The sequence below is a fragment of the Diachasmimorpha longicaudata genome, chromosome 9 (genome assembly GCF_034640455.1).
Source record: "Diachasmimorpha longicaudata isolate KC_UGA_2023 chromosome 9, iyDiaLong2, whole genome shotgun sequence".
Classification (NCBI taxonomy): Eukaryota; Metazoa; Arthropoda; class Insecta; order Hymenoptera; family Braconidae; genus Diachasmimorpha; species Diachasmimorpha longicaudata.
This window is the reverse complement of record NC_087233.1, coordinates 6690734-6709177: the sequence shown is the minus strand read 5'-3', so window position 1 is coordinate 6709177 and position 18444 is coordinate 6690734. Positions and strand designations below refer to the sequence as shown.

At 38.6% G+C, this 18444-nt stretch overlaps 1 protein-coding gene across 8 annotated transcripts in view; it reads left to right on the top strand.

Moving 5' to 3' along the window:
- LOC135166262 (neural-cadherin) overlaps window positions 1–18444 on the top strand; it is a 113829-nt gene that overhangs the window by 91846 nt on the left and 3539 nt on the right. For all 8 annotated transcript variants that reach the window (XM_064128361.1, XM_064128364.1, XM_064128359.1 and 5 more), the window contains 18 exons: window positions 7081–7224; window positions 8130–8245; window positions 8611–8775; window positions 9770–9907; window positions 10088–10274; window positions 10840–11073; window positions 11221–11393; window positions 11665–11814; window positions 11911–12216; window positions 12364–12846; window positions 13345–14156; window positions 14710–14915; window positions 15003–15145; window positions 15297–15908; window positions 16266–16566; window positions 17389–17578; window positions 17685–17926; window positions 18009–18224. In XM_064128361.1, the coding sequence (XP_063984431.1) occupies window positions 7081–7224; window positions 8130–8245; window positions 8611–8775; window positions 9770–9907; window positions 10088–10274; window positions 10840–11073; window positions 11221–11393; window positions 11665–11814; window positions 11911–12216; window positions 12364–12846; window positions 13345–14156; window positions 14710–14915; window positions 15003–15145; window positions 15297–15908; window positions 16266–16566; window positions 17389–17578; window positions 17685–17926; window positions 18009–18224 (4818 nt within the window). The remainder of the gene's footprint in view (window positions 1–7080; window positions 7225–8129; window positions 8246–8610; window positions 8776–9769; window positions 9908–10087; window positions 10275–10839; window positions 11074–11220; window positions 11394–11664; window positions 11815–11910; window positions 12217–12363; window positions 12847–13344; window positions 14157–14709; window positions 14916–15002; window positions 15146–15296; window positions 15909–16265; window positions 16567–17388; window positions 17579–17684; window positions 17927–18008; window positions 18225–18444) is intronic.

Here is an 18444-nt window from a genome sequence, read left to right as displayed (position 1 = left end):
GTACATCCACGTATCGATCTTGGGGTGCACTCGGTAGCACAAAGGAAAGTAATTCGTTGATCCGTGAGATGAGATTTAAATTGTTATCCGTAGGGGATAGATCCGTCGGTCAATCTTATCATTATTATCGGCAAAGGGAAGAGGAGTTGGATCTAAGGGATTTAAGGGGGAATTATGATAAAATTGATTAGTGCACTTTCATCGGTTTTATTGGCAGGAAATCAATCCGGAAATTTCGAGTATTGGATTATTGGATTAATTTTTTGGGAAAGAATTTCTGCAGAAAATTTTATTTTATTGCAGTCGTTCGAGAACGATTAACATAACACTCAGTGAAACCTGGGTTTTTTATGGTTAATTGGATTGTTTAAAATATATTTCTGGGGGTAAAAATATCGTCATGTTGAAGTCACGGTTTTCGACGAAATTCTCATTTCTCATTTTCTTAATGAAACATCAGTTGCTTTCTAGAATATTCAATGCAATTGCAAATTGTGGAAGGTGCCCTCGAAATGTTTTGTGCTGGCACCTGAGCTCTAAACTTCAATCTTTAATGCGCAAGGGACAAAGGAAGAGATTAACTATTCATTTTAATTGGTAGATTTTTATTTCCTTTGCCTTTGAATGCAGTATTCCGCTTTGTTGCAGGTATGATTCATTAAATAGCATCTTCTTCTCTCTTGAAAATATTTTTTCATTATTTTTAAACCCACGTTAATACACTTCCGCTGTGAAACTAAGAAGCAAATTTATAATAACTTCACTGTCAGTGAAAATTAAATGGGAGAACATAAGTTTAAATTAAAAATGGAAGAATATACATGGAAACCTTATTATTCTTTTTTACAATATTCTTGAATAGTTTGTTAATCAGTCAATGAGCTAATTACCTCACTTATTATCACTCGACACGAAAATACGAAAAATACTCGACTTCTGTCTTAATTGAATTATAAATTCGCTTTAATGGAAAACCGTGCCTCACTGCCACACGCCCTAGAGTTAATTAATTAACGAATTAATCAATCCATTGGCTAATCAATCAACGTCTTACTAATTAAATTGTCTTTCGGAAATTCAATCATTCGAATTTTTAATAGTAAAATTGTGCTGATGGATGAAAATATTCTGGAGGATCAGTTACCCCCATATCAATACCCAATTAATACATTCATTATCCTCAACTCAAACCCCCGTAACTAAATATTCTGTTGTAATCCATCCCCGGAAATGTTGAATATTTCCACGAGGAAACAATGGGATTGTTTCGCGAGAGGGGAGAATAGAGCGAGAATTTGGGTGAAAGGGGTTAATGTTCGACATTACAAATCCTCGAGGTGTAATATTTATTCTACCTAATATAGAAAACAAAAGGGTAAAAAGGGTGAGTTACAACTTTTGTTGAAGTTGGCGAGTTAACGACGGCTCTCTGGGAGGGGAAATGAAAATACTTGTTTACACACTCTTGTTTCTGCCCTGAGAGCACACATACGCGTTAGTCTCACGCCAGTTGGGGGATATTTTCACCCTTAATATTCTTTTGAAATTTAACATGGAAAAGAAGAAATAAAATTCGATCGTGACGTGAATTTCAACCGCCGAATCGATTTATCACGTCCTTTGACCGAATTTTGTGGTCTTTTTTGGGTGAAAGAGAACGAGATTATTAACATTTGTTAACCAGGAATTTTTTAGTTAGTTTAACTCAATCCTTTGTTACTATTTCGCCAACTTTTCAATTCTCCATCCACTCCACAACTGCATTGTTTTTCCTCCCTAATTGTACCATTCAACCGCGATTAGCCACAATGAAGAGAGATCTCCCCGAAATTTATTTTCGGCGTTTGCGAAGTGGATTTTTTTTAAACCGAAAGGCTTTAAGGACGAAAAAGGGAACGTCCGTATATATGGGATTCTACCCGGGCAAACCCGATGGTCCATTAGTGAATGAGTCGATCCAGTTTTCCGCATTATTCGTTCCACGACCGAGCAGATCACACCAGGGGACAATGGGCTCCTCTTTTCCGACGGCATTTTTTTTTTTTTCATTCTCCATCACAGGGTGGCTACCCCCTCTAAATTCACTTCCAGTCAACCTCACCGGTGATTGCATCGAATTTTTCTTCTCTGTTCGTTCTCTATAGGTAACCCCTTTGACCCCCTTTTCGCGTTCAATTTTTAAGCCATTCTTTCTCTCGTCACCCCCGGACAATAGTAGTTTGACTTCATTTTTTCCTTTGGATTTGTGCGAGTATTTGGGGAATGGGGAGAGAAAATTCGGTGGTAAAATTTTTTTTTTACGTTTTTTCAAGGCTTCATTGAATATTTACTTTGAAGTGCCACGTGAGGAACAGAAGATTTTTTTTCATTTGTTGAGGGTGAAAGGCCTCAGCTATTTTTGGGCCCTAAGGGAAGAACTATAAATTACGGCTTTCGAGTTTAATGTATCACCTGTCCCCTCCCCCTTTTCAATACTGAAATAAAATTCAGATCAAGGGAATATTTTTTCTCTTCCCATCGAGGAAAAACCGCATAAAAAATAATCTGGCTCTGCAATTACTCGACATTTTCCGCAATATTCCCTCAAATTTTTACCTCATGTGCTCGACGCAAAACCATAACCCGAGCACTCAATCATTAAAATCCCCAGAACAAGGGCATTTTTACACAATTCACCTCCACAGATGGCCCCCTGAATAAAATAGAACGGATTCTCTCTCAATTTGCTCCCAATTCATATTTCCATGAATTTTTTACTCCTGTGTGATCTTCTGAAACAGTAAATCCCCGCTATCCCAAATACTCAATACATCAGATGAAACGAAAATCGATTCCATTCGTGTAGCCGTGGATTTTCAACGGTCTGAGATTTTCGAAAAAATATGAAAGCCGAGCAATCGGATATACCGATTCACCAGTGACTGCAGACCAAGTTAAAAATATCGCTATTTCGTTCTTCTCAATACCTCAAAAATTCCGGTGATCCTCCCTGGACTATCGCCACTCCTGTCGCTTCATCTCGAGTCTCTAAAGTCCAGGATTTCCACGTGAACCCTGGAATAAAGACAGGATATGAAAGGAATAAAGTGATTTTATTGCCTCCAAAGGTGGAAGATCAACGAGATCTGGAGCCGGAAATTATTATCGAGTGTTGGATAAAATCGAAAATTCATTTACTGCAAACTAATCACATTAACCACAATTATGGTTAATAATTCGTGGGATCAATTTTGCTCATTTGCAACTGGATAAATTTGATTTTTTGAATATTTCCTTTTAAGCTAATGAAACAACTCGTTTGTCGAGATTATTAATCTAAAATAAATGAAAATTAAGATGAACCGATGTATTCGATTCACATATTTTTATTCAATAAATAAAATAACTGGATCCGGAGGGAATAAAGTCATTTTACTACCTCGAATATGGGGATCAAAGAGCATTCGAAGTGGAAACAATTGTTGACAGGTGATGATAAAAAATATCGAGATGTACATCCGCCTGGCACCCTCAGCCCGCACTCTATTTCAAGACATTTCTTGGAAAATATTTCAGGCGCGTTGTCTAGTCTCCATAAAAAATTCCCCACCCAAGGGGCCAGCCATTTTATTTCAAAAGCTATTTTGTCATGCATGCGGTAGACATTTTATCTCCGAATTTACAGCCCCATTTTAAATGTCACAACGCATTTGTGCACAGACGAAGGAACAAAGTGGAGCCGTCATTTCTAATTGATAAACCCCGACTTCGAATAAATATTTCGTGCTTTTTGCTCGACCGGGGGATTATTTACATAACTTCAGTCATTCTTCTCATGTTCTCAACAATATTTCGAGTATTCACGCAGAGAAATTTCCTGCGAAAATTCCCATTGGAGGACTGGACAAAATCCCAATCACTCGGTTCTCAAAAAATGAAGTGCTGTCCATGTAAAATTCCTGAGAATTTCCACAGAAGTTCGGGAAAAATTCGCATTTAAATCAGTAAAATTGCAATTTCCGCCCCTTTTCCTCTGCGGAAACAAGAATTTTCCCCAGGAATTTCCAGTGTCTTCACCCAACACCGATGAAGTACTCAAAAATACTGAAATCCCAATGAAACAATTTTTATCCATCAGGAAATCCCTTCAGAGTGGAAAAAAAATATGGGGATGTGGAGAGTTATTGCCCACAGGGTTGCACTTACATTTTCATCGATAAATCGATACCTCGAGTATCATTTCAATTAAATCCATTTACCTGCTGAATTTTAATTAACACAGAAGGGCACATGAAGTCAGCAAGAGAAAAAAATCTGTGATAAATAAACTTGATTCACCCCTTTCTCACCCTCTGACCGGAAACTCATAAAACTTGGCATGAAGTGGAGGATACAAATGCCCCTAACGACTTCTCCTCAACGTGATATCAATATCTTTATGGATTTTCACGAGTTTTATAAAAAATTGTTCTGCCAATACCACTCGATTTAATTTTCTTTTTTATTCTCATTCAACTCCAATATAACTTGGCCTTTGCTTCACCCTGGCATGAAACCAATATCATGCCATCGACGTGAAAGGGGAACAACAACCAGAAGTGAGAGATGGGCAATTACGCCACAACGGGGGTGGCTTTGGTGCTCGATGAATCGTGTCCTCTAGTTTCCAACTTTGGACATCACACTGCGAACGACTAAGAACCTGAGATTGGAATGAGACAGGGCGGTTTGCAATGTTACGATATACGTTATACGAGGGGTGAACAGTGGGGGTAAATGGAGTTGATAGGGGTAGGTGAAAATGGAGAATGGAACGATCGGGGGGGTCGAATGAGTTGAAGGAAACTGGACGAATCGGGATTGCGAGGGTAAATTACCCGATAGACTGACATTCGGGGGGGTGGGGGCGGGAATTTAAGGTTCTTCGAGGGTTGAAAAATAGTTGGGAGATGGAAACGTCAAGTAGGGGGATGTGTAGATAAAAATATCTCGGGCTTTTGTCGGTTCTCGTGCTTTGGTTCTGTCGAAAAATTATATAATATTTTGTATAATATATTATATATTATATATGAGGGGGAAAATTAATTGTCATGGAATTCGAGACTAGCTGCATCATAACATAAACATCTAAGAAAATTTCGTGTACCATCTCTCCTCCATCTATCCTCATGGAGCTGGAATCAATTGAAGAGGAAAGTGGTACAAGATAAGTGACTTCCACTCCCAGACGATTTTTTGGAGAAATCCTGGAGTTCTGAGATGGCGATTTGGGATGATGTATGGATCCGAATGAATCAGAAGTTGTGGAGGAGATGGAAGAAGTCAATTTTCTTTGAACATTTCCGTTCCTTTTTGCAATGAGAATTCTATGGGCAGAAGATAAAAATTTCGAGGTGATTTTATATCGAAATATATTGCGAGGGAATTTCTTCTATACCGCATGGAATATTTGCTGTCATTCAATCAGAATTCCATTCAGTTTGTCATTTGAGAATGTCACTTGAATGAAACTCGTCTGTAGAGAGTTGAGGATTTTTTTTAGTCGCGTCCGAGCACTTTTGGGGCTTAAAATGAACGTAACAAGGAGTAACGATCAATTTTGGGTCAGCCCGCCCCTCTGGCGCGGCTGAGATCAATTGACGGGAGGGGTGGAAGAAGGAGATAAGTGAATTGCACTATCGGATAATTTTTTGAGGACATCTTCAAGTTCTAAGGAGGGTAATATTTTTCAAAAAACTTCCTCCCTTTCATGGACCGTGGAGAAGGAGTTTTCGTGAAAATACAGTAACGGCCATTGAATTCGAGGATACTCATGCATCCAGCCCTTTCGCTATTGAATAACTGCTGACACATTGCGATACCGAGGGTTGAAACTTCCCGGGATATATAAATCACATGACGGGGTGAGAATAAAAATTCCATGATCATTATTTTTGAAACATTTCTAATTTATATTTTTGGGGAGGAAATCCTTTTCTGATAAACTTGTAAACATCTATAACATAATTACCCTTCCGCCTATTTAAATAATTATTTCAATTGGTAAATAATTGAATCAAATAATTTGTTTAATTTCCATTAAATCACATTTATAATATTCCAACGCAACTCCAGGTAAATCAAATCAGTAACAAAAACCGTTACACTCCTTTCTTCATTACCAAATAATTATACCTCCTCTCACTCTTTCACCACCTCAATATCCACCACAACTGTCTCGCTTCGTGATCACGGGAGATCAGCCCGGTTAATTGCAATCTCCCCATATCACCCCCCCACACAATGGCCAAATTGACTTAATGAGCCACCTCAGAAAGAACCCAGTCACCCACACTCTCTATATATCAATGGTGAACACAATATGTACTCCACAAACAGGATTTGAGCGTTTATATACACAGACAAGCCCCAGTGAAACTCGGTTTAATTATCGTACCTCACACGAGTACATCTCTAAACTGCACATCTGCGTTTCCGAGCCAGAGAGATGCGGTAAAGGGCGCACTGAGGTAAAATAGGGGTGGTTAGGGGGTGGGAGAGGGAGAGAGAAATGGGGTACAAGGGGGGTAGAGTTGATACATCACATTGCCGTGAGGCAAACGGCAAGTCAACATTAAACGTACAACTAGAACTTGAGACTGAAATGCCCAATTAAATTCACATCATTAAATAGAATCTCTCAATGACAAAGACCAACGGTGATGAGGGATTTTACTTACTCAATTCACTCCTTTACATTCATTGAATTTCTCGATGGGGTGGAATGAGGAGGATGATGGTCGGAAGCGGGGGGGGGAGGGGATGAATTTTCCCCAATAGGATGTGTTAAACCAAGTTTCACAAACTCAAGTAGACGCCTTTGGTATCGCTCTTCGACAGTCGCTCGTTCGCTCCATTAATTATCAGGAGAAAGTTTGGTGGGTAACTGGGCTTAACGAGACTCAACCCTATGCTCCCACTTGGCCAGACTTCTCCCTTGACACTTTTTACTGTCAAGTTCTCGGAGAATATGTAATTATCGGGGAGCGAGGGGGGCTGGGGTTATAGACTTAGAGTTGTTTTTTTAGGGGAGGGATGAATTTCTTTTGTTTTCTGTTGCAGTGACGAAATTCATTAGAATTGGAATCGCCGACAAAAACGATAATCCACCGTACTTTGACAAGAGCCTCTACGAGGCGGAGGTAGACGAGAATGAGGACATTCAACACACTGTACTCACTGTCACCGCCAAGGATCACGACGAATGTGAGTCATTTATGTTAATTTATATTGGTTATGTATTATTCCACTGTTTGTGCAGCTGAACATTTTTTTTCTGAATTTTCCGATTTTTTTAAAATTTTTTTCGGGGTGGAAATCGAAATTTTGGGGAAAAATGAGATCTGGAGGGATGTAATGAAAAAAAAATCGAAACTTCAATTTGATAATTATGAATTACGAATTGGGGAGTGAGAGTGATTGTGTGCGAATCAGAGATGCAGAAATTCGAGTCTGAACTCGAGAAATTAAATTCGTGATGGAAATTTGTTGAATTGAGATGGAATTCAAATGTCTGATTCACTCGCTGTTCCGAAAATAACAATCACGGTGTTGTGAATGATTGTGTTTGACGAATCAATATTATTCACTGTTATTCATGAGATTGGTGCAGTTAATTCCAATAATTGCAATGAAATTGATTAATGTAAATGTTTGACAGAATATACCAATTTGTATTCTGAATAATTAATAAGGTGATGTGTATCCCTTATACCTCTCATTTCATCCCAAATTCACGATCTCATCTGTTTATTCACAAAATTTTGATGAATATCTCTGCAATGAACGATTTACCGTACCATCCGGAGAATTTACTACTTCATTCGGAGTTTTTGTGTATATTCCCGACAAATTTTTTCCAAATATTTATTGTATTGCAATTCCCCTGAAATCCCCATGTGTTCCTCCCCCAAAAAATTAATTTCCCCATGATTTTATCCAATTACTAGAGACATTGAAAATTAGTTAACTTCATGAATTACCCCGTTATGTGTGACATCATCAATATAAAATTAAATTATCCAATTCTCCTATCATTTGAGCGCTCCCCCGCTCCCCTCTCGTCCCTCGAGATATTCCATCACTCACTGATAAAATTTCACTCCCAACAGCCTCGCGTATTCGATATGAGATTACAAGCGGTAACCTAGGTGGTGCATTCGCGGTGAAGAACATGACTGGGGCAATTTATGTTGCGGGTGCACTGGATTACGAAACGAGGAAGCGGGTAAGTGCAAACGAGGCGGAAAAAAATCTATACACCGCGATTATTTTCCTCCACATGGCAAGTTGACGAGGAAAAAAAAATAATACAGGAGACATTAAATCGACAGAAATGTCAATATCACTCGATATCAATTGCTGCCGTGTTCTCTGACTCTGAGGCATTTATTTTTTCCAGAAAAATATGTTTGTCTGGTGAAGATGTCTCAGAAATCTTCAAAAAAATTATGAAAAGAACTGTAAAAGACTAATTTAAGGGGGGGAAAAAATATACATATATATTTTTATTTATTTAGATTTCTGAAGATTCTTCCGAGGACAAAATTTTTTTCTGTGTAACTTCACGTAATTTTTTACTTTCGTTTACAGTACGAGCTCAAATTAACAGCATCAGACAACCTCAAGGAGAACTACACAACAGTAGTTATTCATGTTAAAGATGTTAATGATAATCCACCAGTGTTTGAACGGCCAACTTACAGAACACAAATCACTGAGGAGGATGACAGAACTTTACCGAAACGTGTTCTTCAGGTTTGTTATCGCTTAACGTTTCCAAGTTTAATTTAATTTGATGGCTTGAGGACATTAGATGATGAGATGAACTTCGGGGGCAGTTTGTTACTCTGTAAATGAGGCAAAACTTGAATTATGTTATTGCTATCTCCAGCTTTCGAATCAGACTTCCATTCTGGAATGGAAAAACACTTCAGCGGAGCTGGAGAAAAGGTTCATTTGAGTTGTATAAACTTTATTTGAATGGATAATAATAATATTGAATGGCTCTAACAATAAACATTGATGGCAAGAGTTGTTACAATTAGCTCTCGTTCCTTGCTGAACACGGCACTAAATGAACGGGAGAATCGTTAAAAAGTTGATCAATAAAACTGAAGTACATTACAATATTGAACCATTTGCCTAATTACAAGTTTGTTGACGATATCTGAAGATTCAAAATACCTATTAACTTGGCAAAATCCCTCGCAGTCTTGAAGCATTGACTAATCCCCAAGAAGCCGTCTCAAATATTCCAAATGCACAATTCATCGTGCATTACCAACATCCTGAAAGAAACTGAAACTTCCCTGAAATTATCCACTTAAACTCCTCTTATTACACGAGTGAACATCAAAGAAAGCAGTTGAGAATTTTTAATACCAGCATCCAGGGTACCTTAAGCCCTCAATTGCAGCAATTTTAAATCAGAAATATTCCAAACTTTGAGAAACTCTTCACATTTGCAAAGCTACAGAGAAATTATACTCCCCTGCAATCAGCTCATCTCATCATTAAACAAAATTGTGGAGTCACTAAAAGTTTTCCTATGGCTGATAAAAATGTCCTCAGGATATTTAATGAATTATAAGTTCATTAATTATGAATTGTAAATGTGGAAGTAACCGATTTTCCAACCATCTTGGAGAGGTCCAGGTGGAAATCGAATCCACTGTTGCTCTACAACTGAAAAATCAATAAATAAATTCTAATTAATAAACTTTCCAATCTAATAACATTTACAATCCAGGTACTGGCAACCGACGGCGATAAGGACAGGCCCCAGAATATTGTTTACTTCTTGACCGGTCAGGGAATTGATCCCAACAATCCGGCAAACAGCAAGTTCGATATAAATCGTACAACTGGAGAAATTTATGTTTTGAAGGTAAACACATCGATTTTCTCCAATCTCCCTTTCTCCAACTTTCTGAGTTATTTCTTCTCCTTGTTCTGAGTGCCATCTGTTGTTTCAGAAGTTCTCAAAGTACCGCTTCCTCTGTGTACTTTTCCGATTGTTCTTTTTTTTTTATTGTCCCTCACATTATTGAATTAATGGTTCTTCCAGCCACTGGACAGAGATCAGCCCAATGGTAGACCCCAGTGGAGATTTACGGTGTTTGCTCAAGACGAGGGTGGCGAGGGTCTTGTTGGTTATGCTGATGTCCAAGTGAATCTCAAGGACATCAACGATAATGCACCCGTGTTCCTGCAGGGAGTTTATCATGGAAATGTCACGGAGAATGGCACATCAGGTCATTATTCACATTGTATAAATTCTAAGATTAATGGATAGTGTACTGAGAAAAAATAAGGGGGAAAACGGTCTTATATTCCAGAGAGTATAGTTATCTTTCTTAATAGATTAATATGTCCTCCTATCATGTGCGATTTATTTTGTTTATTTATATCCCTTCAGCAAGTTTGTTTTTCGCTTGATATTCCACTTTAATAGAACATTCCCATTATTTTCATTAAAGGGAGAGCGCACCGAAGCCCTGAAGTATTGATTACCTTAATTAAAAGTCAAATGAAATACATAACATGTGATATTCAGAAAAAATCCTAAAAAAAAATTACGTGTGAATTTTACGAGGCATAGCTTCCATAAAATTTGAGTTAATCGTTTGAAAATGGCACCATAAAAACCCACCTCTAGATATTTTTTCCTCCAAAGCCTCGTTCCGGTCATGAAAAACATAAAAATCTAATCTTCCAATTTTCTCTTGCTTTTTTTTCATATTAAAGTCAAACTAGAAGTTTGAGTACCTATTTGTTCCTCCGAAGATTTTCAATTCATAAATTTCACCCCATAAACAGGAATGCTGGTAATGACCATGACCGCCATTGACTACGACGATCCAAGTGAAGGAACAAACGCCAAGTTAATATACTCAATCGAGAAGAACGTAATCGAAGAGGAGACTGGCTCGCCGATATTCGAAATCGAGCAAGAAACAGGTGTCATAAAGACAGCAGTCTGTTGTCTCGACAGAGAGCGAACACCAGATTATTCTATACAGATAGTAGCGGTGGATGGTGGATCGTTAAAGGGTGTGTATATCAATATTTTACGATACCTTCATAAATTTTCCACGATCTCTATGATCGTTAAAACCAACGGTACGATAAAAAAGAATTGTTAACAAAATAAAAAGAGTACATGAAAACGATCCTTTATGCTGTGATGGTGTGCTTCAGGTACGGGTACCGCATCGATACGAGTGAAAGATATAAATGACATGCCACCACAATTTACCAAGGACGAGTGGTTCACAGAAGTTGATGAAACTGAGGGAACGACTCTACCAGAAATGCCGATTCTCACAGTCACTGTACATGACGACGATGAGACCAACAAATTTCAGTACAAGGTATGGAAAAAAGTTTGATTCGAATGAAATTTCTCTTTTCGGAGTTCTGGACGATAAGCTGTGAAAAATAAGACGAAAACGACTGGAAAAAAAGTCCTGCTTCCTATTTCTTTTTCTTTTGTCAGTCTTTTTCTTTTTATCCACTTTGATGTTCTTTTTTTCCTTATCTTTCCTTCACTTTAGGTGCACTCGTGCTTGATGCAAATGGCCAACTTGCTTCTTCCTTTTTTGCGTACGATTCGACTCTCTTACTATTCATGATGTTTTTCAGGTACTTGACAATAGTGGATTTGGAGCAGACAAGTTCACTATGGTAAGAAACAATGATGGCACTGGATCGTTGAAAATTGTACAGCCATTAGACTTTGAAGATCAACTGCAGAGTAATGGATTTCGATTCAGAATTCAAGTCAACGACAAGGTAAAAGGCCAACTGAACATTGAGCTGTCGAACTAGTTATTAAATAGTCAAATTATATTTACAAAGTTTAATCAACATTCCGGTAATTTCTTTAAGGGTGAGGATAATGATAATGACAAGTATCATGTGGCCTACTCGTGGGTTGTCGTTAAATTGAGAGACATTAATGACAATCCACCACTATTTGAAAAAGCAAACATTGAAACAACTGTACTTGAGGATGCGAGCGTTGGTAGTAGTTTAGAAACATTCAGAGCCACTGATCCGGATCAGGGGGGTAAGAGCAAAGTATCTTACGCCATAGACCGAAGTTCAGACCGCAAACGACAGTTTCACATCAACGAAAATGGCACAGTCACCATTCAACGAAGTCTGGACCGCGAGGAAACACCACGACATCAAGTAATCTATCATTATTTTTTTATACAGTAAAATGTAGACATAAATTAAGTTTACGAAGTCGATCTTCAACATTTCAAGTTGAAATGTTGAATCTATAAATAAATTCGTTGTCACCAAGTGCTGCCTAAAAATAGGGACAATTTTCAGATAAAAATTCTCGCAATCGACGATGGAATACCCCCAAAAACATCCACTGCTACGTTAACCGTTATCGTACAAGATATAAACGATAATCCACCAACATTCCTGAAGGATTACAGGCCAGTACTCCCTGAATTTGCAACACCAAGAAGAGTTGTTGAAATTTTAGCAACAGACAATGACGACAGGTCAAGAAGCAATGGCCCACCATTTACATTTCGCATGGATCCAAATGCAGATGACATAATCAGAGCAAGTTTCAAAGTTGAGAGTGATAACAAAGGGGCTAATGGAGACGGAATGGCCATTGTATCATCACTGAGGACTTTCGACAGAGAACAGCAGAAGGAATATTTAATACCCATTATTATCAAAGACTCGGGTAACCCACTGATGGCTGGTACGAGTACTCTGACTATTGTCATCGGTGACATTAACGATAACAAAATGCAGCCGGGCTCGAAAGATATCTTTGTTTACAATTATGCGGTAAGTTGACTTGCAAATTATCAACAGTATTATATTCATACCGCGTCTCAGAACTGAGAATTGTTTCACTTCTCGTAAATCAGAGCGTAAAAATATTGTTCTGTAAAAATTCGGTCAAACAGAAAGACCATTACCATCTCTTTGAGGATATAAAAATGGTGAAAAATCGTTTTACCGAGGAAAACCAATATTCGAAATATTCTTATTGGATTGTGGGGGATTCTCTCCCAACATTTTGATTCACGAATTTCCTCCCCATTCCACACAGATTCCGTATTATTCTTCTACCTATTCTTCCGGAAAACATTCCTCAGCGTAAACAGAACTCAAACGACAAAGCTGTTTATCGATTATACCCCATTCTCTGCAACTGATTGTATTTTTATTCCCAAAAACTATGTGGATAGTCGCTTTTCAAGGGATAAACATAATCATTGGTGTTGATAAATTCGAAAATTGCTCCAACAAAAGAAATAACCACCCGATCGTTGATTCCAGGGACAATCTCCAGACACGGAAATAGGTCGAGTTTATGTTTATGATCTGGATGACTGGGACTTGCCAGATAAAAAATTCTATTGGGAGGGCCTGGAGCACGCCCAATTTAAGCTCGACGAGGATTCAGGAATGATATCAATGAAATCAGGGACACACGATGGAAAATATCACCTGCGATTTAAAGTTTACGACAGAAAGCACACGCAAACCGATGTACCAGCTAATGTTACCGTTACAGTTAAAACAATACCTCATGATGCTGTCCTTAATTCCGGTTCAATTCGAATAGCGGGAATATCCGACGAGGATTTCATTCGCGTGTGGAATTACAAGGATTCTAAAGTGACTCGTAGTAAAGCGGATTTGTTTAGAGATAAACTCGCTAATTTATTGAACATTGATAGGGACAATGTTGATGTGTTTAGTGTACAGATGAGAAGAAAATATCCACCAGTGACTGATATAAGATTTGCAGCGCATGGATCACCGTATTATAAACCAGTTAGATTAAATGGTATTGTTCTCATGCATCGCGAGGAAATTGAGAGAGATGTTGGCATCAACATAACAATGGTGGGAATCGATGAGTGTCTGTATGAAAATCACATGTGCCAAGGAAGTTGTACTAATACTCTCGATATTAATAATTTACCGTACATGGTTAATGCTAATAAGACAGCACTAGTTGGAGTTCGTGTTGATGTGATTGCACAGTGCACTTGTGGTGCGAGAAACTTTAGTACAACTGAGTCGTGTAGAACGAGTCCATGTTACAATGGGGGTAGGTGCATCGAGGGACGATTTGGATTAACGTAAGTCAAACATTGAATGGATTAAGATTAGTTAAGGAGTTTAATTGTTAGTTCTCGATTGACAAAGATAGGGAGGTGTATAAATACGACACGATATTGGTGCTGGGGGGGAAATTTTTTTTGGATCGTTTTTGAGGTCGTCAGGACCTCAGATTTGTGTTGGTGGGGTCGTAAGGGACTGGCGTTGGCTGCTATCGATTATCTGAATATTTATTCTCTCATTCTTCTCTTCATTTACTATCGAAATATTGCATATTATGTAACTTCCAGGATGAAGGCCTTCAGGCGATGGCCAATCACAAGTTTCTGTCGACATATTCCGTCGAGAATTATTTAAAGAATGAGACTTTTTTTTATCTTAACTTAGACATTCTGTCCTTTATGGAGAGGTATCTTAGTAATATAATGTTCGCTGGTCGTTTACATTACTTTATTCCATAAACAGTTCAGTAAAATTATCCTCTGAAGATCTTCGAATTAGAATCACCATTTCCGCAATAATTTTGTTGGACAATTTAATGTTTGATTTAACACGGTGAATATTTACTCGCAGATGCCAATGCCCAGCGGGTTACAATGGACCCAGATGTCAACAGACTACCAGAAGTTTCAAAGGTACTGGGTGGGCTTGGTATCCGGCCCTGGAGATGTGTGACAATAGCCATCTTAGTTTTGAGTTTATCACACGAAGACCCGACGGTTTGTTACTCTACAATGGACCCATTGTACCACCAGAGACTGATGAAATTATGGTTTCTGGTTAGTGAATAGTTGATAACTTTGGTGGCTGGGAAGTTGGTTACTTTATGCTGGGGTTTGAAATCATTTTGTCATTTTCACTTTAAGATTTTATATCTGTGGAGTTGGAGCGGGGCATTCCGAGATTGCTGATTGATTTCGGTTCTGGTACATTGGAGCTGAAGGTGAAGACCAAGAGGCCGTTGGATGATGGGGAATGGCATCGGTTAGATATCTTTTGGACGACAGAGGTAAAGATTAATTTGGCATTCACCTGCAGAACATCTTCACATCACGTTCAGACAAAAATTATTCAATTACTCGATGAACTAGCAAGTGACGTTGATCAATTCTCTTTCGATTAATCTTCATTAACGGGAGAACATTATTCATGATTTACAGACAGTGAGACTTGTCGTCGACTTCTGCAAATCCGCTGAGATATCAGAATTGGAAGATGGAACACCGCCCGCATTCGATGACAGTTCGTGTCAAGCAACTGGAACAGTACCGCCCTTTAACGAATATCTCAATGTCAATGCACCCTTACAAATAGGGGGATGGTTTATAGAGCAATTCGACCAGCACCAGTTCAAGTGGAAAGCCATGCCCAATGGGAAGCTATTCGATGGTTGCATAAGGAATCTATTTCACAATAGTAAATTATACGATCTTGCGCATCCGGGATTGTCAAGGAACAGTGCGACAGGTTGTCCCCAGACAGATGAAATTTGCAATAATCAGGAATCAACGTTCAGATGCTGGGAGCATGGCACTTGTGTTGGAAGCTTCACTGAGGCCAGATGTCAGTGTAATCCGGGATGGACTGGACCCAGTTGTATGACCCCTACGATTCCCACGACGTTTAAACAACAGAGTTATGTGAAATATGCACTCTCCTTCGAGCCGGATAAGTACTCAACGCAAATCCAACTCAGGTTCAGGACCAGAGAGAGTCAGGGAGAACTTTTCCGAGTCAGCGATCAGCATAACAGGGAATACGCTATTTTAGAGGTGAGGGTTTCGACGATGTCGAAGGACTTCGAATATTTTTTTTCGTACTTTTGGATTTGGACTATTTGAAGACGAGCTTCCAGAATCTTTCCAGATTGATGGGAGGATTTAAAAGTTATAATTTCCGAAAGCATTGAATAATTTTTATAAATAAATTGGAAAGTATATTTTCCACGAATAATTCATGAAACCAACTCGTCTGCTATAACTTTGAACAATTGATTGCTACTTTGCTCCAAAGTCCAGCGATAGGGAAGAAATGTATTGTATTCCCTCAAACAAATTGCATTGAAATTGATGAATATGCGTATCGACCACGAAGATAGGTCTGTAATATTGAATTTATTTGTATTACAGATCAAAGGAAGTACCCTACAATTCAGGTACAATCTGAACAGTTTGAGAACCGAGGAGAGGGATATTTGGCTGAGTGCCATTGCCATTGACGATGGTCAATGGCATACCGTTAGAGTATCCAGATACGGTTCAGCAGCGACACTGGAATTGGATGGGGGTGAAGGCAGGCGATTCAATGAGACATTCTCCTTTGAAGGCCATCAATGGCTTCTGGTTGATAAGCAAGAGGGTGTTTACGCGGGTGGTAAAGCTGAATACACTGGAGTGAGAACGTTTGAAGTTTATGCTGATTACCAAAAAGGTAACAACTTGCCAGTAGTAAAGGATTTCTGGAATTTATTTCATCTAGGATCATTACCACTCCATTCAAAATCACTGGGCCAATGAGAAATTTTCCATTTTATTACGATTGGGGAAAGTTATTTGAAAGGAAAGTCGTCAAATAAATTCCAATCAATTGAAACGTTTAGGGTTTTTTCTCTCGAGAAAGGAAATGAGACCTAAATGTTTTGAAAAGTTTGAGAATGTGGAAGGGATCATTCTCTAGATATCTCAAGTTCCTGGATTCCAAGACATTTACAAGATAACTCGTTCCTCCTCTTCAAGAACGAAATCACGAAACCACTGAAGTGTTTTATTTGTTGGATAAGCGACTTCGAGTTTTCGGAGGGTTTAGATCAGTAGCGAAATGGTAAAGTGAGATAAGGCACTTTTGACAGTGGAATAGTTTTTTATGAATATCTCGAGATCCAGGGAGCATCGCAAAATTCTTATCAGAACCATTTTTGTGGAGCGAATCGTGTACTCCATCAAATGTCATTACGAAAACTCCACTATCTCTCTTCGATTTCTAAATATTTCAAAAAAACGGAAATGTTCGATTACAGAAAAAAATGGGGCGCAAAATTGGGTAACATGTCAATTAATGACAGTACAATGGCGTAAAAAAGGGAATCCATGTGGAACGAAATTGCTAATTTATCAGGAAAAAAATCTGTTTGTCGATTTATCCCAACGTAGGGGAAAAAAATATTAATTTTCCCTCAACCGTGACCAATTAACTTGTTGACTAATATTCTTCAATCAAACTCGCTCGTCATACACCCTTAATTAAACATTCTAGGCTGTCTCGATGATATTCGCCTCGAGGGAAAACACTTGCCATTACCACCAGCTATGAATGGTACACAGTGGGGCCAAGCAACAATGGCCAGGAATCTCGAGAGAATGTGCCCATCCAATAAACCATGTGCCAATGTACTCTGTCCAGATCCATTCGAGTGCATCGATCTCTGGAACGAGCATGCTTGCACGTAAGTTATTTTGGAAAGGGCGTAAAAATTCACAATAGGGGTGGGGAATGTACATATGGCGAGATGTAAAACCGAGTTGGTGAGAATAATTGATGACATTCAACAGGTGTGGTGAGGGAAGAATACGTACACCCGATGGTAAAGACTGTACGGATAAGAACGAGTGCATTGATTACCCCTGTTTGAATGGAGGTAGATGCATAAATAAAGAGCCAGATCTTCGCTATAAGTGCATTTGCCCGGAGAGTTTCTGGGGTGAAAATTGCGAACTTGTGCAGGAGGGACAGACGTTGAAACTCAGCATGGGGGCGTTGGCTGCTATTCTAGTTTGTTTGCTCATTATTCTTGGTAAGTGTAGGTGCAGGAAAACAAAATTCATATGAACATTTCCGTTGATTGGAAGAACAAATAATATAATTATTCTTTGCAGTTCTAGTCTTAATTTTCGTCGTCTACAACAGAAGAAGAGAATCTCATATTAAATACCCAGGCCCTGACGACGATGTGAGAGAAAATATCATCAATTATGATGACGAAGGGGGTGGAGAGGATGATATGACAGCATTCGATATAACTCCGTTACAAATTCCTATCGGTGGTCCTATACCTGAGATTGGTGGCAAGATGGCACCATGCAAAGTGGCCTGTGAGTATTAATTACTGTCGTGAGGAGTAACTCATCCTCTTGATTTATTTGAGACAGAAAAATTATTGCACCTCATTTTTCAAACAATATCAATTTTATTTCACTTCCCCTTGTAAGACTATAAAATCATCTTTATATATTGAGTTTCGCTGATAATAAAAATTCGTCGAATTCATTTCCACTCGAAAATCCGGTCGCCACATCCACTGAAAATTAATAT